A 20,524-nucleotide genomic window follows, 5' to 3' on the forward strand; every position below is an offset into this window, starting at 1 on the left:
TATTCTCCTGGCCATAGATGCTGGGTCATTAAGGTGATGAAAATGAGAATTTCTAAGGCAAAACAAACCAGCTTATGTTTTATTCATCCCTATTGTTTAAAGTAAGCATATCTTTAAAAAAAAACAAATACCACTGAAGAATATATCTCACAACCCTACAACCAGTTAAGAATTCACCTTAACCTTTCAAGTAAGAGTTGAGTTTTCACCTAAACCAACATCCTCACTTTGACTCACAGACAACCAACACAATTTAGAAAGTTTTAAAAAACCTGGCATATTTGTCTAAAATCCCTAATGGATCTCAAACTACCATTGCCATGGTAACCTGTGAATAACTTTATCCTTGCTTTTGCCAATTATGCAATTTTCTGGCTCTTGATACCCAACACATTCTTTATGCCATAAAAATTATAGGGTTTGGGGGTGGGGAAACTGTATCAGTCTTATCCAACACATACCCTCTTGCTCAGTCCTGGTCATTTCTTCTAGTTTCTTCTGCTTCAGTGTGTCCACCACATCTGCAAGGCTTCCTTTGCGGCGTTCTGGTGTTCCAAAATTAACACTGGTCATTAGCTCACTGCGGTCACGACCTCCTTCGTCGGGCTTGTTTGGTGAGGTAGAGGTATTTCGGAAGGAATATAGGGAACATAACTTATTACTCTCTGATTCCTGCAAAGAAACAATATAATGTGAAAACATAGGCTATTCTCTTACATCTCAAAAAGGTCAAAGTTGAAAGCATTATTTATTAGTCTGTAATACCAATGAGCCTACATGTATCCTCCAGTTTCTAAAATGAGCGTTATGATCTGAATCTCAGTTTCAGTGCTTGACAGGGGCTCTTTTTTCCCTAAGGCCAGTCCTCTCCATGCTTCTAAAGATCATACTTCATGCCTGAGATAGTCCTCATCAAGGATTTTCCTTGTCAGAAACAACCCACTTCAACACTGTTTCCAATGACTGTGTTAGGCTTTTACAGTTTTCTTTAGTTCCTTAAGTAAGGGCAATACATGTAGCACTAAGAGAGAAAATCCAGGCAAGGACAAAGTATTCCTGGATAGATCCTGAGCTAATGGAAAACAACATGACTTTAAAACTAGAAGGAGTTAGGCCAATAATGAGAGAGGAGCAAGGGAGCTACTTCACAGTTAAACAAAGGTCATGGTATGTATCTACCCATGGTCACTCACTGCTCTCTAAATTAAATCCTTTTCTTAAAGAATGAAGGTTATAATGCTTCTAATATACAGAAGGAGATGTTAGTTTCCAGGCTAATATTGACAAGAATGAGTATGGAAATGAGTTTATGGCAGAACAAGTCGTGTATACTGATACATAAGTATTGAGACTACCTGTATCAGAGAAGGTGTTATACAGTCAAAAACAAAAAGAGGAGTTAAAAGGGTTCATTAGCTTGTCAACAGATAATGCATAGTGTTTGAGCAATAAGGTAAAAAAAAAAAAAAAAGGAATCAAAAAGCAATGAGTAATGCCAGTTCTCCTCAGTTTTATCACCCAACAGTCAAGCCCTTCATGAACTTCTCTGCCTCAGACTCCTCATTCTCCCAATCACAGTGGCAACATCTCTGCTTTAACTCTTTCAGCTAAAAAGAGCACAAATTCTTCAATTTGCCCTGGAAAAATCAGCCATGGGAATTTCTCTCACACTTCCCTTTCCAAAATTATTATCCTATTTTAATTTTTAATAACACCAGGCTAGGAAAGCTAAAAATTGAGGGTAAAAAATGCAGAGGGTTTTTTGTTTATGGTATGCCTAGAAACATTAGCATGTATATTCAATGCCACAAAACAGATTTTCTTTCAAATTAGAGAGTAATAATAATAGTGGCAATATATTTAAGAATTAAGAGATCATTTCATAATCTATCAAAAATCATTCTCCCAATGCAGTAATGTTCCTACTATATGAGCTGAATATACCCATCTATGGAGTACTGAAGAAACTTTTATTGGGAAGTGTCCCAGGTTAAACAAGGTCTGAAGAAAGATGGACTAGAAAACATTAACCATTATCAACAACACCAGGCATAAATCTTTGCTTCAGTCTTGAATGGATTAAGAAGTAGTTGTGCAATGTAACAGAAGGAGCAACACTAACAATGAGCCAGTGCGGTAACTGAGGGCTGTGGACTGCATAGAAGGTGGTGGTGACAAATCATCACCAAGCACAGCAGTATACGATCAGCACAACACTGTTATTGCCATTGGAGAAGGAGGCAGCATTTGCTAGTGATGCTGAAAATGCATTTATTCACTAAGGCAGGAACATGGAAGATGATGCTATGGCATCCCAGCAGTAGCAGCATCCCTGTCAACACAATAGGGGTGACAGAAGTTTTACAAGCACAGACAGAAAGAGAGGTGACATGGAACAAAAAATTTACCTTCATTTTTTCATCTATCAAACACTGAAAAATATTTCATTCCATCCATTTGTATTCATTAAAGAATCAAACATCATAAAGGACAAGAATAGCTTAGACAGACCAGGTACAGAGCTGAATTGATTTATTTGCCTTTAGAAAAGGAAGGCTTTCTTATCTTCAACTGTTTCTGAAAACTACTTTGCTTTCTTCTTAAAACTTGGTCTGAGTTACAATGTAGGTGAAAAAAGCATCTTCTAGTATTTTTCAAATTTAACACTTGAATTTTTATCATACATTTCCTCAAGAAAGAGTTACTACTGTATAACATGGCATTTTCACCTTTGAAGACAACAGTATAAGAGCAACTTAGTAACTTCAAAGGAGTTTATTCTCAAGAAAGCAACGTCCTCTTACAGTACATGAAGCATATCCATCAGGCTCAGCACTGGGTTTTTCATGCTCTCAGCAAAGAACACTAAATCTATTGTTTAGGCTGGAAACAAGAAGATAAGGCTAATCTGTGGAACAAGTAGAAATGACTGAATGTTCTTCCTCCTGATAACCTATCTTCTCCCTCGTCTGGACGCATACATGGTCCAGCACAATGTTCCTACGCTGCTAATGAAAGACTCTCCAAGTCCTGCCTCCGTTAGGCAGCACATCCACACTTCTTTTTCTTGCCCAAAAGACTGCAATGTCCATAGTGAAGACAAAAAAAATCGAAAATCCGTGCAAATGATGTATGTTTATGGAATGGAGGCAGAATGACAGCCTTCGCAAGAAGGAGGATCTGTCCAACTAATAGACTATTTTATATTGTCAGATTGTGGGTAATTAAAATGTTGAATAAAAATAAAAGAATAAAAGGTATCTCTAATATTTTTGGTTCTGTTTGGCCCTACAGCTATAATACTGGGGTCACTAAACAGCTAAGACATTTGTACTGTATTATCTGAATTGGCACACTAAGGAACCCAGCAAGGATGACTTTCTGAGCCCCATCTTTTTCTGAAATCAGAAATGGTTAAAAAGAGTGGCTGAGGATTCATACAAACTGAAAGGCATTCAAGGGATTAAATGGGCACATGGAAAAACTGTAGACCAGTCCAGAGTAAATACCTTATCTAATAATAGCAGAACTCAGCTAGAAAAATTTGAATCAGCTGCGTGTACAATTATCTACAAGAAACAAAACCAATTCCCATGCATTCTATGATTCTAGATAAATTTGTGAATAATCTACAAATAAAATGTAGCTAAAATGAAACATTGAAAAGGCTTCAGAAGGAATTCTATAACTACACAATCAGAAGAGATATTTTTACTCCTATGTATCTACTGTTGGCAGCTTTCTTTTTTATTCCAACCATATGAACAGGGTATATTGACCTCACATTCATGGTGAACTAAACAGATCAAAAACAGTGGGGCAAAGGAAGCATTTCTATTATATTTTCTCTAGAAAGGTGACTCAGCTGTATTTGAAGGGAAGTTGTTACTGCAGCATTCACATTGTTGAAAATCAAATAAAGGCTGCAGCAAAATTTCTGAGAGATTTTAATTTGCTTGGTGGACATTATAATCTTTTATGGACCAAGGCATGTCATGTTTATGACCCAGCACTTCACCCACTGCATGATCAAAAGTGCAACCATCACATACGTCAGATGCAGGCCTGGCTATCAAAAAATTAATTTGCATTGACATTCTCAAGCAGCATGCACGTACCCTCCTAATGTAACAGGAAATACATCCTTATGGCCCTTCTTTCTGAAAAGAAACTAGTGGTTTATGTGTGTTGTCTGAGATAAGAGGTATATCATTTCCACAACTTGTTTGTTGTTCCTCTTGCTTTAATGCGTAAGGTACGCTTACTAGAAAATCTGGAGCCCAGAATGGAAAAGGTCCACCATGCTTCTTATCATAGAACAAGAAAATAAATTCATGGTTAGGAAAGGAGAACCTGGTTCTTTTTAATCTGGGAGGACTCAATAATGATAGAGATTCTATCCTTGAGAAGATTTACAAAGCCACCTTTTACAGAATGAGGAAGCCCCAGTTGGTTTGACCTGAAGAGAGGACAGAAAGGATGCTATTAAAGGTGTTTGCCATGCTTTTTCCAAGAAGAAGAGGTAAAGACAAGTGCGTAGCCAAGATAAATCAAACACTTCATTTCTCAAAATCCATCTAAGCAATCCACTGATGAAAATTCTCCATGAAAGTCAACTTTTCGCAGCATAACTGATAATATTAGTAAGAAAATGGGCAAGATAATATGACTGATATGAAAGTCCACTTCACATATTTTCACACAATCTGGTGCCCAAATTCAACCAGTAGCTACATAATACACTAGACAACTGACATATCCCTGAATTCTCAGGTTTAAAATTAATGTATTTCTGTAAAATGGCATTTTCAGCCTAAACTTGAAATATCTTCAACACATGACAGTCCCTTTGAAAGGTGCCTTTTTCAAGGTGTGCTATTCTTACTGATTCCAGTTATTTCCCTGTAAGGAGTAGGGGGGGAAGGAAAATATAACAAGATAAATAGCAAACATTTAGTCTATGGACAAAAGATTTAACACAGAACATGCTTCTTCATCCAGCATTGGTGAAATTCGTCACAGTAAACCCTACACATTTTAAATCTTGACTATATTAGGATTAATTCAATTTCTATTCAAGAAATAGAACAATATTGACATATTAATAAAGTTTTGGTATCAAAATATTGTGTCCATCTGAAGCATATTTTACTTCCAATAATAATGGAGCACTTAGAAAAGAAGAAATTGAAGAAAAACATGTTTTTAAAATTTTTAATTCAGTGCTGATAGAAAATGTTAGGTAAAAGTATTGCTTACTACAGGTAACAATAAAGTGGGTTTCTTCTCAGTTTGATCCAAAGTGACATCTGGCGCACATTGCTCAGGATCCCATCATACCTTTGACAGGCTTATCAAACTATCCTGCCACTCACATGCCAATTGTGGAACAACCGGTTATATCTATACCAGAACACACGTGGGTATTGCCCAGGGATTTTTGCCCACCACCACGGTGGCGTTTCTAGACTAGCCATGAATAATTAGCAAACTGTAAAATTTGAAGACAGCCTATTACACAAAATTAAGCACAAATTTACCTCCTTAAGGAACAACATGTATGATGATTTTACATCTTAAGTTTCTTCTTTGCCTTACTGTGTCGGACCTAAAAACATTCTAACTTAAAGATGTATTTATTTGCAGAAATGACTAAACCAGAAAATCTTACTGCCCAGCAGTTGAAGACAGAAACTCAGTCTGAACCACTACTCCAGCTGCTTACTATTCATCAGGGACAAAACTGAGTCTATTTTTGAAACACTGGTTTTTGAAACACTGTTTTTTTATATCAAGGTAAATAAAGGGCATTTTTCCTGCATACATTTCCTTGCCAGACCATTAGCACAGACAAAATTTTATTATAGATCATTCAACCCACTGTGCTTAGTATTTTGACAAAACCTCCTTATAACAGATTAAATACCTATATATAGCCATTAAAAATTAAGGATTAGGTTTCAAAGTGGACAAAAGGGAGAAAAAATAATAAATGCACAAAAGACAGAAAACCAGAAATTAACAAAGCATGAATACAAAAATAATATGCATGGCTCACTCAAGGATAGATAGCCCGTGCATGAAATCATACTTTTACTTAGCCCTAAAACCTCTACCTAATCCCCTACATGTATATCAATGGGAAAACAACATTAAGATTTCCAGTGCAATACAGTAAAAGCTTTTCTAGGTCTACCCTTGTCTTTTTTCATGTTAGAGGGGCAGCGCAGGTCTTTAACCAATCCCAGGTTTGCTTTGAATATCTGTGGTCCGACAACAGTGTTCTGAGCCTCACCAGCTCTCCTGGCTGCCTGGTGCAATGAGCGGCTGTTGGCCGTTCCTTGTAGAGCTGCTGTGGATGGCTCGAGTACAGTTTTGCTAATGGCAGAAACAATACTGAAGAATTACAAACAATGGCTTGGTATAAATCCAGGGACTCTTTGTGACTCCATACATGGTAATTTTCTTCATGCTCTGTAATAATTCCTTTAAAACTATTACATTTAGATAATATGTATAGCTATTTCAGCACGCCTCTTACTCTGAGAAAATGATATTTTAGCATGTACATCCACTAGATTTCAGAAGTTCCATTGGTAAAATTCTTCAAAAAGAGACCTGCTTAATTTCTATACAAAGGAAGGAAAATCCTTTTACTTTCTTAGATGTTTCTGTTGAAAATGAATTGTACAAATAATAATTTTCTTCTTAACATTAAAAAAAATGTATTTTCTTGTGTATTTAGATTCTAATAGTTTAAGCAGTTCCTTTTCCTATCAGTGGTCCCACTGGCTTTAATAGGATAAATGAAGGAGTACTGCTGGAAGTGATGTAAATAAAGGTATTGAAAGCTGACACGGTGTTTTTCATATCGGGAAGCTGATGTTTATAGCAATATCTGCAAACTGAATCATGGCCAACTTGTGTCAACTTTTATGAAGTCCTTTCACTTCCAAAATAGAGCAAGCACACACAAAACGACACTTTTATCAGTGAAAGACTGTTGGTTAAAAACAAGATTCAATATTTTTGTTCCTTCCTCTGAATGGCCAAAGTACAAAATATGGGGGGCTGCATAGCAATGTCTCAGTTTGGGGACTCCACAATGATGAGTGGAGATCTCTCTTTAGGATACTTGTAAAGGTTAAGTACAGGCCAACAGTCTGGTGAACTGGATTCTCTGGTCACAGTCTTAGCAGGGGAGGAGTGCACGAGGCAGTGGATTTTAATAAAGAGACCCTGCAATTCCTTTATGGTGGCATTTGTGTTTCACATAGGGAGGATAGATTCTGTCTCAAAAAGAGAAGCTCTCCGATGCTGAGAAAAGAGGAAAACTCAGGAAGTGAAACTGTAGGCTGTACAAAATCAGGGTCACAGCGTTAGTTAGCAATTTAAGAATAACTACCGTCAACTTTGATTGAAAGTTGATGACTGCCATGCTACTCAATAGCCAGAGAGAAAACTGTTTCTGTAAGAGTTCAACTGAAATCACAGGATGAATGGCCAAGAAGAAGTAGAAAGCAAATATTACTAACATAAAAAGTGTTAGCTGAATTGCTTATTTCCATGTGGATGAGGCTTTTCTGTTATAAAGGGATATTTATCTGTCTCTGCATTGAATGGGACACATGTAAACACCCCAGGAAAGTTGGATATCCAAAGTGGTTTTGATTCCAAGTACTAGAGGCATGCTGGCACTTGGAACTAGTCTGGAGTTAACATATAATGAAAGCAAATGTTTACAAAATCATTTCCAATCACTACATTAAATAAGGTTTCCATTTTGGGGAATTTAATTAAACAGAATTAAGAGAAATTAAAAATCTAAGTGATCATTTCCAATTCTCATCCGATTAAAAAACTCAAAAGTTTTATTAAGAAAGATTTATTTAAATCCAAGGCTTGAGAATGACTGCTATGAGCTATTGAGAGAACATCATTTGTAAAGTCTCAGCAAATTATGCTAGTGGGAGGGCAAGTGGCAAGTAATGGAATAAAACCTCAAGTCTTTAACTGAGCATTTATTCTGATAAAACTTACACTGATTTCACTGCCAAAGTATAGGCTGAATACAATCTGTAAAAGGCTTGTATTTCAGCTTTTATAATCATCTAAAAGCCTCAAGAAGAAACAATACTACAGTAAGCACTAGCTCTAAGCCAAGAAATAATATGCAAGATTAATAAAAAAGAAAGGAAAATAACTTCAGTTTAGAGCAAAGGTTTAAAAATGAGATTACATAATAATCAGGCATGTGGGAGATGAACAGGTCACTGCAAGGCTAGATATCTGTTTGGAAGGAATAGGCAGGTGCTTTTTGTTTGATGTAAAATATGACCACTTAATTGCAGCAATCCTCTCAGACTCGGTTGCTGGAGCAAACCAAATGATTCCAGGTACACCAGCTTCTGGGTAGAGAGATTTCAGAAGGTTACAGTTTTTCAACGATGTGATTTAAACCCTTCTCTTTACAAATGAGCAAATCTGTGAAAAATGTTGACAAGTGTTTTGATCGATTCCAGAATAGAAAATCACCTCAAAATTGTTAAATACAATGACCAATCATTTCTATATGGCACTCACTCACCCACAAATGAGATGCATAAACTCATATGTGCTTTTGTAAGAGTTAGATGCTAAGGATTTCCTTAATTATCAAATACCATATGTCTTAACTCCCTGTGTTTGGGTCTGGTAATAAATCACAACATTGAGACTTTATGCCCTGGACTTTGGCTAAATGCTCTTATTAAGGAAAAAGTAATGCACAACCATTTACAGAATGAGCATTTAGACTTATATTTTCATCTAAACTGAAACTGAAGATCCATTGTGATCAGTCCCAGCTGATTAGTACTGTTTACCTTTTGGGTAAATAGAGACACATATTTTGTGATGTATGCTTGTCAGAAGCTGCCAAATAAAACAAGGATTGTGTAGCTTGGATATTCCAGACCACTTTGTGTATATCCAACTTCATCCTATTAGGTCGTTTTAGTTGTCCAGCTAAGAAGTAGATCTATTGTAAATATCAAAATAAAATTTGTATTTATGTTTTTAGCAGTATCAAATGCACATGGAAATCCTTCTCTGTATATAGTTACATGACATGTATTACATGCTTCGTGTTTCCCTTCCAGCATTTGCAGAGGAAGGCACGCAGGAAAGCAGCCTGCTGCATGGAGTGCTTGTATTTCTTTAAGGTAACCACTGATGAAACATTTGGAAGATTGAAATAAAAACAAGACGTTTATGAGACATAAAGGTATCACATAAAACTGTTGTGAATTACAATAACATTGGCTGAATCCCAGAACAGATAATCCTTATAAACATGCAGGAATGTTGTAAACCGTATATGAATGTCAGTGATACAGTACATGAGGAGATTCATGTTACACTTGGTGCTGGGTAAGTCTCAGTCCCTGGATTTTTCATGGCCTCAAAGATTAAAATAAATATATGTAGTATCTTTGCTTCCTCCGTGAAGACATTTTATGTACACAGTTTTATTATGCTGAACAAAGATACCAAAGTCTGTTTTTTCTTGAGCTGTCAAAGTACAAAAGAAATGCAAAAAGTCTTTGCACAGATGTAGTAAAGTGCTGGATTTTATCTTTTGGCAGGTGCTCAATATGCAGCCCACATAATCACATGTTAATGACTGGAGTGTGTTAATCAGCATGCATACCTGATTCCTTCTTGCCCAAGGAAAAAAAAAATTTAACAATTTAGAGCGTGTTAATGCTTCTACTTTTGAAAAAAATCATGTCAATATACAGGAGCAAATTAAAAACTTTCCAGAAATTGCTTTATAAAAAATCAGAAATGTTAAAATAAGGTAAAGAAATAAAATTACTACAGATTTAGATGAACATAAACTACAAGTCTTTGGTGAAGAAGTCAGGTGATTATTAAGTCAATTTAAACACAGTTCATCCTAGAATATAGGGAAAGGTTTAAAACAGACTGTGCGTTCAGAAAAAAAAAAAAAATTGTACAGTGTCAAAATGAAAATAATGCAAGTATAGCAGGCATGCTAAAAAGAACACTTATTTGATTCTTCTTCAAAAAAAGTAATTTTTTTATTTCACCACCCCCATTAGGCATATTATCCTGCACAATTTTAGGAAATTGTTTTATTATTTTTTATATGAAAAGTAAACATCTTTTCATGCTAAAGCTAGTAAAACAAAATCCTTGATCTTTCAAACCTTTGGACACGTGCTTAACATTATAGTTGTTGGTAGTCCTAATAAAGTCAAGTACATACCTGAATGCTTTTTGGATCAAAACAATGTGTTTGAAAAAAAATAATATTTCTATCTTTTCTGCAATATATTTCTCATAGAAGTCTATTTTATGGAAAAAGAAAATATCATATCATCTGCTCTTTCACACCCTTTCGTTCCAGCCAAAACTCTGTACCCGTGCAATTACCTATGAAGGTGTTTATCTCTTTAGTCAGATAAAAATTTTGATTCACTACCTGGCATGCAGAAATAATATCACAAGCACAGTAGAATTGCTTTCGATCATCACAAAACTCAGATTTGTACATGTAACTAACAGCTGCATGAGCAATTTAGGAGATACAGAATTGCCAGAGTTTAGGGCATTTATATTTGATGCATTTTATATGCTCATATCCAGCCCATAAATGAACTAAAAATAAAATTTCAAAACATGTAATTGTATCTATAACTTTTGAGAATTAGAAGCCATGAATTTATCTAACAACAAATCCACAGTGTTTAGCATGTGTAAATGTTTTGCAGTGATCTTTCCTAAAAACCTGAGTTTGTTTTCTGTAAAGGGAAGAACTTTCAACAAGAGAAGTTAATAACGGGGGGTGGGGGGGGAAAGGGGGAGCAGCAGGACTGTAACATTTGAGAATTAGAAGCCATGAATTGTTTTACGTAGAGACAGTAGGCACTGAAACCTTAAGACCCTCAGGATACCACCTATTTCTTCATTTCTGATCCCAGTAGTTTTGCCAAAGAGTCTATGATTCTATATTCTATATAAAGTTAAATTTGATATTTGGTGATTTAAAATAGTTTTAAAAGGACAAATACATGTAGCATTAAGAGATCTTCAGTTTTCCTGCCACATATACAAATCTGCTATCAGCACTGCTGAGACACACGTGCAGACACAGTGGAAAGGTAGCCAGCCTTTCACTCTTCTGGCAAGAAGTCAACAAAAGACAGAGACTTGACATAATTATGAAATATACATTGATGTTGCCATTTGAGATAAAAACCAATGAGATACAGTTCATTTCTAAATCCAAGGGGCCTCTGAATGATGTTACAAAAATGTATAGGGAAACATAGCATATATTTGGAGGTAATTAACTTGTATTTGCATATGTATATGTGTTTGTTTTTCCTCAGTCACGGGGAAAGAACACCCATCCTTTAGACTTGACTTGCTGCTGTGGTTCCCTGAAACAGCCTCTGGCTGCTTCATTCCAAGTAACAGCAGAACAAAAAGATGTGGATGCCCTCGTTCTGTGCATGCACACGCTGGTTATATACCTCCTATGACGGTGGGCAGGGGAGGAACATCAGTGGGAACTGTGACCATCACAGGGATACATCATCACGTACAGCGACTGGCACAGCGTCTGCGCGTTCTGCACGAACCCTGGCTGATACCAGATTGTTATGTTGGGACTGGGGATGGGAACAGAATTTGCCTCTTTCTTTTTACTGTTGGGGGTGGGAGGAGTGGGGGGCAGAATTCTGCAATTTGCAGAAAGATTCTAGATTCCATTAGGCTAAAGCTGCTCAGATCTATTGTTCACAATGCCCCTGTCTAGCCTCTACAGCCATGGGAGTACGCCATCCCATTCCTCAGAGGACCAGGCCACTTGCCTATCTAATTTTGTATCTTGTTGTTGGTAGTGCTTTCTCCTGATACTTCAGAGCAAACATAAAAAACCTTCAGAATTCTACTCACAAGCTGGGCATGGCTCTATATGAAGATGGGGCCTATTCCTGGTTCCCCAGTGAACAAAGCACAAATTATCATTCTCCATTTCTTTGCATATTTACTAGTAAATATATTACTGGAATACAACAATTCAGTTACTATTAAATTTAGCAAAAGTAAGTATTGTTGGCTTTCCTCCCACACCCTCTCTCAGTTTGTTGCCCCAAGAGAGCCAGGTTTTGGTTGCAGTCTGAAAATCTGACGGTATTTCTTGCCTGCTACTCACTGTCCACGGGAGAAGGAAGGATAGTTTCCTCATTATCTTAGTACCGCTTTGCCCTCTTCCTTACAGTTTACTGCAGCAAACAGATACATCCTCAGCCTAAAATAGATTTTCTTTTCTAGTAGAACTACAGGCAGCAATAGATACCCATATGTCCAGGTATTTTTATATTAAGTTACAGTTAAAAATATACATATAATATTTTCAGCTCAGCAATATGAAATTACAGAAATCTTTTGGTTGTTTTATTTTCTCCCCACTGGAACATCAAATTGGCTGGTGATACGATACTCACAGTGTAAGTCATTACAGGTCTGACGTTACAGTTGTTACACATTGCTGAATCTATCAAATGAAAAGGGAGCACAAAGGGAATTTCCAAATGCAGCTGCTATTTCCCATTTGTTAAATCCTTTTATTACACCATATAAGTACACAGCTGGGAAATACTATAGAGTGGGAGTTAAAACAAAATATTTTGGCTTCCAGACATTCAGAATACACAAAGGACTCAGTGGAAAGCAATGCCTCATATCAAAAGGGAGTGAAAGTTTGAAAACATTTCTAGCCAGTGTGGGTTTTTTTATGATAATACACAATGCCATTTAAAGGTATCTTACATTACAGAAAGTGCTGCGTACCATAAAAGTTGGGGGAAAAAAAAATCCTTTTTTTCAGTCAACTTGCCCTACTACAGCATCTTTTTTTCACTTAAGAGCTGTACAGCCCTCATAGCATGTCACGATGCATACTGTGTGCTCTCACAAATTCCAGTGAACTCCTCAGTAGTTTTAGGGGCACAAAGGATGCAGGATCATGCCCTTAATTAGGTACCTCATAAAAGAGAAATTTTTTTCCTCCCCATATGTCGACACAGCATTCTTTGACTTTACTATCTTACAAGCAGACAACACACATTATTGATGCATTTTAATGACGGCACTACTGTCTTTACTTTCAGTGTAAATGGTATGAGCAGGTGCTTCTTCAAATCTGCTTTGAAAGGATCCTTCTGGGAAAGGTCAGAGTGCTTACCTTCTGGGAGTTTGGGTTTATTAAGCAGAAAAGTGGTCACTATCACAGCACCTATCTCAAAGTTGCCCAACCCACCTTCTGGAATTTGTCTTTCTGGAAAGAAACTCCTATCCTCCCTTAAAGGAGTATGAAATTGCCTTCATCGGGAAAACTGCAGGCGCCTCTGAATTCTTTCTTAGCAGTATTGTCACCAGCTTGGAGACTGAGTTGTTTCAGAGAAACTTCATGCAATTAATTGAGGCTTAATGGTTTGCTTATGAAGGACATAAATAAGGGAGAAAATAATAATTGAAGAAAAAAATCAAACAAGTTACCCTCGATTACAGTCTCTCAAGGAAAAAAAAGTCACCACTTCACTGTTGTGATCTAACTAGTCACCTAACTCACCTAAACTGTAAACACACTGAGACCCTGCTCGGTACATTTTAGATCTCTTCTAAGTGCAACCAAACAGCATGCCTTAGAACTGCAGTTTTCACTTCTAGCCAAGCCTTGTAAATTATACTCAGCTTTGAGCTGGGCAAAAAAATCTGGTTTAGTTGAGAGCTACCTAAATAAAGGATGATGTACATCCACCACCAGATTTAACCCAAGGGAACTGTGGGAATTCCTAATGATTTTCAGGACATTCATCTACATATATGATTGAATATTTACTGAAAAAAAGGAGAGAGGAAAACCAGAGTTCTAAGTCACTCAAGCAAAGCTTATGCACCTGTTCTGAAACATGATAAGCTGGGTATTGATTCATGCCTGCCCAGAGGTACTGCAAGCATTGACGTGACAGGGTAGCATTAAAGAAAGAAAACAGAGATTGCACTGTGCTGCTGAAAGTGCAAAACCACTTCAGAGCAATACAAATGAGTACAACTGATCGTACTGCAAGGGGTTCTATCCTTTTGGCTCAAGCATTACTCCAGGTCTAAGGAACAGCCTGAATCAAAACCAAATGCTTTGAGGGACTCCGAGAGGCTAGGAGGAGTTCCCTTCTCTCTGGGACACAGAGTCATTTTATCAATGTTATTGGTGTCCTGAGACTGAAATTCCCAGAGTGCACATCTCTCTGAATGAATAAGAAAGTAGCTGATGAATTCACAGATTTATTTTTTCCATGAACAAACTTGATCAATCCTTTCTAGTCTGCATCCAGCTTGCCCTCCTGATAACACAGAAGTTAAGAGTATTCTGATGTGCTTATCACATGACTGGGCAAAAGAGTGACTCTCCATACAAAATTATGTTCCATCTGAGAACTCTGCATAGAAGCCATACATACAACTTACAACCTACCTTGCCAAATTACTAATCTATAATAATTTTCCTTTAAAGCCATTTTTACAGTTGAAATTTTGCCTTCTTCATAACAGTTGTCCAAATAATTAGGAATATTCTAGGCCTGACAGAAATTTCTGCACTGGGTTAAATCGTGCATTGCAGATTAGGTAGCATTTTTCTGGTTTGGTTTGATCTTTCGAATCCATTGGATTTTAGAAAAAAAAAACTCCACTATATTAACAAAATAGATATTATTGTAGTGCTATTATTTAATTAATTTGAGGCATCACATATGAATCAATTGGATTTTAGAAAAAAAAACACTCCACTATATTAATGAAATAGATATTATTTATTGTAGTGGTATTATTTAATTAATTTGAGGCATCACATATGCCTGAAGAATTCCAGTATCTATGTTGATTAATGCATTAGAATTATTTCTAGTCAAATTTGAAGTAAGTTTATTATTGTTAGTGCTGTCAAAAAAAACTCTACAATAGTTTTTAACCTGATTGAAAGTTGCTGATTAGCACAGAAAAAAATAAAGACTTGCTGAAAAAAATCCACTCACAGACATTTAATAAGAATACAGAAGAAACTTCAGGAAAAGGCAGGGTATTCTTTTTAAACTAACTGTGTGTAGATATTTAACAAGAATACAGAAGAAACTTCAGGAAAAACGCAGGGTATTCTTTTTAAACTAACTGTGTGAATTTAATGTATGTGAAAGTCACTTTACAGAGAGTCTGAAATTACGATGTTCCAAATTTACAGAACACCTGGCTGCTCCACGTACTTTAATTCTGTTCCTCAGGAACACATGCAAGGAAAATAAATTGACTACATGGTATGTCCATTCAGTCTTCATTCAGTCTGCCCATTTATTGCAGAGTTTTTGGGATGCAGAGACAGAATTACAACTGCAAATAATTTTATCCAGGCTACTGAAGAAAATACAGAAAACAATTCTGATCATTGCTAACATCACCTATATACAAACTGGTGATCTAGAGCAGAAGAGCGTGAGGTAGTTACTCATAAACACCTTTTCACTCCACAAAAAGTTGTAATTTCCTATAAATACAGCAGGATGTTTGTGTCACCTAAAGTGCCAGCTCCTCTGTTGTGGTGTAAAGTTATACTATTCTAGATTTGGTGGGTTCTATTTCTGAGAGACAAGTAAAAAAATACATTAAAGTTTCCTCCTTCAGCACAACACTTTGCAGATGACAAACAGTTGTGAGCTACATCCTCCTGTCAGAAATTAATGCTTGAATATATGAGCTAGAGAGATTATGACATAAATCAAGGCATGAATGAAAACATGATAAATAGATGCATTTCCTTTCCGAAGGTGAACTCATCAAATGATCTCATTCATAGAGACCTGTATACTTAAGATTATACAATCGTAATTTACAATTACACCATATTGATGTTGATCTACTACTAACACCAACACTTTAACATTTAAAAAGCTTTACGCCTATGAAGGATTGTATGAATGCGTCTTTCAAAATGGAAATGAACAACCTTGTACAGTACTAATTGAGAAAGCCCCTATGAGAAGCGTGAAACTCACCATTCTGTGTTGGGCTGAGATGACTCCATCCCACTCAGGATCTTGCTGAATGGTTGTGACCAGAGTTGGTAGCTCCTCAGAGTGAGGTTTGTTGTGCATTACACTATGTAGAGGCAGATGAGAGGTCGCATGCTGATCACTGTTGCCCTCTTCCTTGTCTCGTGATGCTAAGTCCTGGGTCATTGTTTCCTCTCCATCAGCTGCACATGCAAATGGAGAGGTAGCCTGCTTGGAAGACATTCTTCTACAAAACAAGAAAAGCAGACAAAAAGAAAACATGGGTGTTAAATGAAAAAAATCAAGCTCAAAAGAGTTCTCTAAACACATCACACTTGCCTACAACTGTTAAAAAGTAATCATACACAGGTAACAAAAGAAATCCAGAAAGTATGGGTTTGGTGAATCCGGATCCTAAACACTGAGTTCAAGTATTCATTGATGCCAAGTCAAGGTCAGGGTTAAGTTATATGATGTCATTCTATTCATTTAGACTTGTCAAACAATAGAATTCTCTCCAGACATAAGAAAATAGTGATTTTATTGGTATTTTCATGTTGATTTTGCATAAAAGTTGAAGTCTTTAAACTCTTGCTCCCATGAGCAATCTGAAGGTTGTAAGCAAACATTTAAGTGGGAGAGTCCATCCTTCTTTCCTAACCTCATTCCTTGCAAGCAGAATATGTTTTCTACACAGATGAGAATTTTAAAATCCATTTCAAATTCTGCTAAGTAGGTCCTTTTGCTGCTTGTTTAAAGCAGTATCTGCTCTTAACCCTGTTTAAAATTTTACCCAGTTTTAGCTTTTGGAAAGTGTTTTGAGATGTTCATATGAAAAGTGCTTTAAAACGGAACGGTTTATGAAAGGGGTGGATAGTGTCCGAGTAACCTTTTACAGTTGGAACTAAAAGTCTAAAATAATTATGTTTCATTTCACATCAGACGTCGAGTACAGGATATAGCTCAACAAATTACTTTAAATGACTTAAAACTGTAATGAATAAATGCATTGACTTATGTTAATTTTTTTTCCTAATAATGGCCTCTTACTACCATCTCGTATGCAAACACAGCTTTCACCACAGTTTCTGCACTTAGATGAAAATATAACTGACTTCAAGTCAAAATCTGAAAACACTTTGTTTAAAATTTCTAGTAAGATTAAGTGCAACTGTTAAAACAATCATTAATAAACCCGAAGGAAGACAGCTAAAATATATTAGCTATTTTCCTAGGTTTTAGTAACTTCAGACTATCCTTGACACGAAATGCTGAGAAACTAAGGAATAAGATCTTCACCTTAATTGCTTTCTAACAATAATTGATTTCATACCATTTCTTTAAAAATGCACAAATCAGTTAACATAGGAAACCACATGAGCATTTTTCAAATTAGCAAATCATTAACTTGCTAGTACTGTTTCTACAGACAAATAAATACTGATTAAAGGGTCTGGAAATCTGAGACTAATAGTTAAATTTACAAATCTGTCACATGCTTTCATGAATATTACAGTGAAGGAAATATCAAGTGCAAAGAAAAATAATTAAGTTAATTCCAATTTAAACAGGAGTTTTTATGTAGCAGCCTGTGTTTCACATAGGATTTAACAGCTAATGCTAAATTTCTCACAATTAATGAGGGAGTTCAGATTTAGTATCCTACAGTGAAAAAAAAAATTAATATAGGATCAACTAATCTAATTACGTACAGTTCTATATGAAAGTATTAAAAGCTTTGAAGTGCTTTGAAACATATTAAACCACTGATACCTATTTAGAATAACTATTCTGTAAATAGAGATAATCCTGTCTCTTAAAGTCAATACTGCTGGGGAAAAAAAGGTTTGTGTTTTCTTTAGGGGAGCCTAAGTGTAAGTAGGAGTCTAATATTAATGTTGCCAACAAGCAGAACTGAGGAATTTAAACCATGTATTACATTCTTACTACTCTAAAGAATTGATGTTGATGCTACGGAGAACATTCCAAGAGTTCAGCAACCGGCATTATTGTACATACTTCAAAAGGTTCTGGTTCATAATTACTATGATGCAAGATAAAATAAAAAGGTTCACTTTCCCTTTTCTCATTAAAATAGCCACATTAATGTAATCACTCACATGAAAATACAAGTCAACGCTCTACGCAATTTGAAAAACCAGACATGAAAACTGAAAGTCACAATAAAGGATTTTCCTTTCTTTCACCTTCTCAGCAGATCTCGTTCCTATTTCAAACTGAACGAGCTCCTGTGAAAAGCAATAGCTATGGCTGTTTCTTCACCATAAATTAATCATGACACAAAACTAGAAATGAAAATGTCTCTTAAGAATAATTTCAACTACAAACTGCACCAATGAATAATAGTGCACAATCCTAATTAAACACAACTCTGCAGCTGCAAAAATAGGCTGAATCTGTCCAAAGCTACGAGTTGGCTTTAAAGGCTGGTTTGTTAGGGACTGTTTTCTTAAGGAAGGCTGGGCCCTCAGTCTTAATCAGCCAATAAATTATTTCCTGCAATTACATTAAATAGAAAATTATCTTCAAATTGGGAATGTTAATTGAAAATCAAAATTCAGACTGAAGTTTAGAAATTACATGCTGAATATAATTAGTCTAGAAAGGCTTCACCTCTATTTCATAAACAGGCTTATGGTATTTCCTCAAGTGACCATTCAGTAAAGCTATCTACTGGTAATGCACTATATATAGAGGAAACACTTTTTCTTTGCCGTATACACTAATATACTTTCCTCTTATTCAGGATGTTTTAAACACAACTAAATAAAAATTTCTATTCGTTTTCTGTTGTTTAAGCTGATTACATGGAGAAAAAGGGACTCTGTTAACCTGAAAATTAATATTATATTGACAGAGCCGCATTCACTAATAATCTCAAGCCATGCCCAGCAATATTTTTCTGTACTAGACTAAGAGAACGAACCAAGAGCGGGGTTCAAATGCTTTCTAGTTCCACCTGCCCCATCTCTCCACTGCTGCGTTATGGTCAGACATGCTTTCATACCACGCTTTACTCAGTTACCGTTAGTCCTGGAGCCTGAACAGAAAGACAAGCTCCGGCTGGCCTCCCCAGCACTTGCACTCCTCATGACATAATTTTTAGTGGTGTGTTTCACTCCTATTTTCCCCCAAACCCTTGTTAAAATGGCAAGATTTAGCGCATTACTTATGGTCAAAGGTCAGCACTTAACAGCACCTTACGAGTTTTTGGTTGGTACATTTTAAACATGGGGGTAAAAGGCACAGAGATGTAGGACCCCGCTAGACTGAGCCCTCCACCCTTTTTTCCCAGCACAGTCATCAACTCGATCAATATACTCCGTGTGTACGTGTCTGCTGAGGGTACCAGGTTAGGCACCAAATACTGATTGTGCTTGGGTCTGTAGTCAGTAAAACAGAGTAAATATAAACTCTGCAACTGGGTGTTACCCAGTCAATTACTTCAGTAAGGTTTTTACTCATTACCAGTTTGTTTTGACTTAAATGGAAGAATTCTGTACATGGAACTCCACCAGGTCGAAAGGCAGAGTTTGGCCAATAACTGCAAGATCTCACCAGATTCAAAGGGAGAAGAATCCATCCCATTTGAGTAGTTTATGTTTATGATAACATTAAACCACGTAACAGATTGTTGTGTTAAAATGTTTTAATTTTAAAATATGACAATGAATAGAAGTCAAATTTTAAGCCATGATAACTTTCCAATGTTGCATTTTAAATATCCAAAATGCATTTGCTAAAATCCCTGGCAAGGGAGGGAGGGGGGGAAAATCAATATTTGTAATAAATAAGGCTTGTAAAAGGTGTCAGAAATTTACTAATTTCCATTATAATTTATTTTTTCTGCTATTATCAATTAAATTCACTCAAATGGTTTTTAAAAAAGTTTCTGATAAAAAATATCTCCCTAGTTATAACCCCTGCAAACAGGGGTTTATAATGGAAGTGCTGACACAACCCTAACTACAGCAGCGCAAATGGTGCCGCTATAATACACAAAATCAAGTTCTATTATTCTAAACTATCCTCGCTCGGGGGGTTTTCTTTACTGTGCTCCCAGACAAACTGCTGAAGCATGAAAAATTTAAATGCAATCAAGTGGGTCCAATTCTACTTTACTAGAACAAGTGTCTACAGTGGTACAATCTTAAAAGAAGATGCAACAGATTTGTTTGGTGCTTTTCTTTCTTTTTTCTTTTTTAGCTGTTTATTTATAATACTGTGCAGTGGAGATAAAATAAGAGAGGAAATTACACTCACATTATATCAGTATATTGATTACACAGCACACAATCAGAAAGAAAACTACATTGTGAAATTGTTGCTTTGGTTAAATTGACAGATTAGCTGAACACAGCAATCAGTAAAGGTGGAAAATATACCTA

At 36.2% G+C, this 20,524-nt stretch overlaps 1 protein-coding gene across 1 annotated transcript in view; it reads right to left on the reverse strand.

Annotated features, from left to right (window-relative positions):
- The window catches only part of LOC104462343 (transcription factor SOX-6-like), a gene marked incomplete at both ends in the record, with an annotated part of 88,972 nt that extends 72,610 nt beyond the window's left edge, over positions 1-16,362 (reverse strand). The window contains 2 exons of the mRNA XM_010074253.1: positions 462-672; positions 16,119-16,362. Coding sequence (XP_010072555.1) covers positions 462-672; positions 16,119-16,362 — 455 coding nt within the window. The remainder of the gene's footprint in view (positions 1-461; positions 673-16,118) is intronic.
- Positions 16,363-20,524: the final 4,162 nt, after the last annotated feature.

Source organism: Pterocles gutturalis, unplaced genomic scaffold (genome assembly GCF_000699245.1).
Source record: "Pterocles gutturalis isolate BGI_N339 unplaced genomic scaffold, ASM69924v1 scaffold11472, whole genome shotgun sequence".
Taxonomy (NCBI): Eukaryota; Metazoa; Chordata; class Aves; order Pterocliformes; family Pteroclidae; genus Pterocles; species Pterocles gutturalis.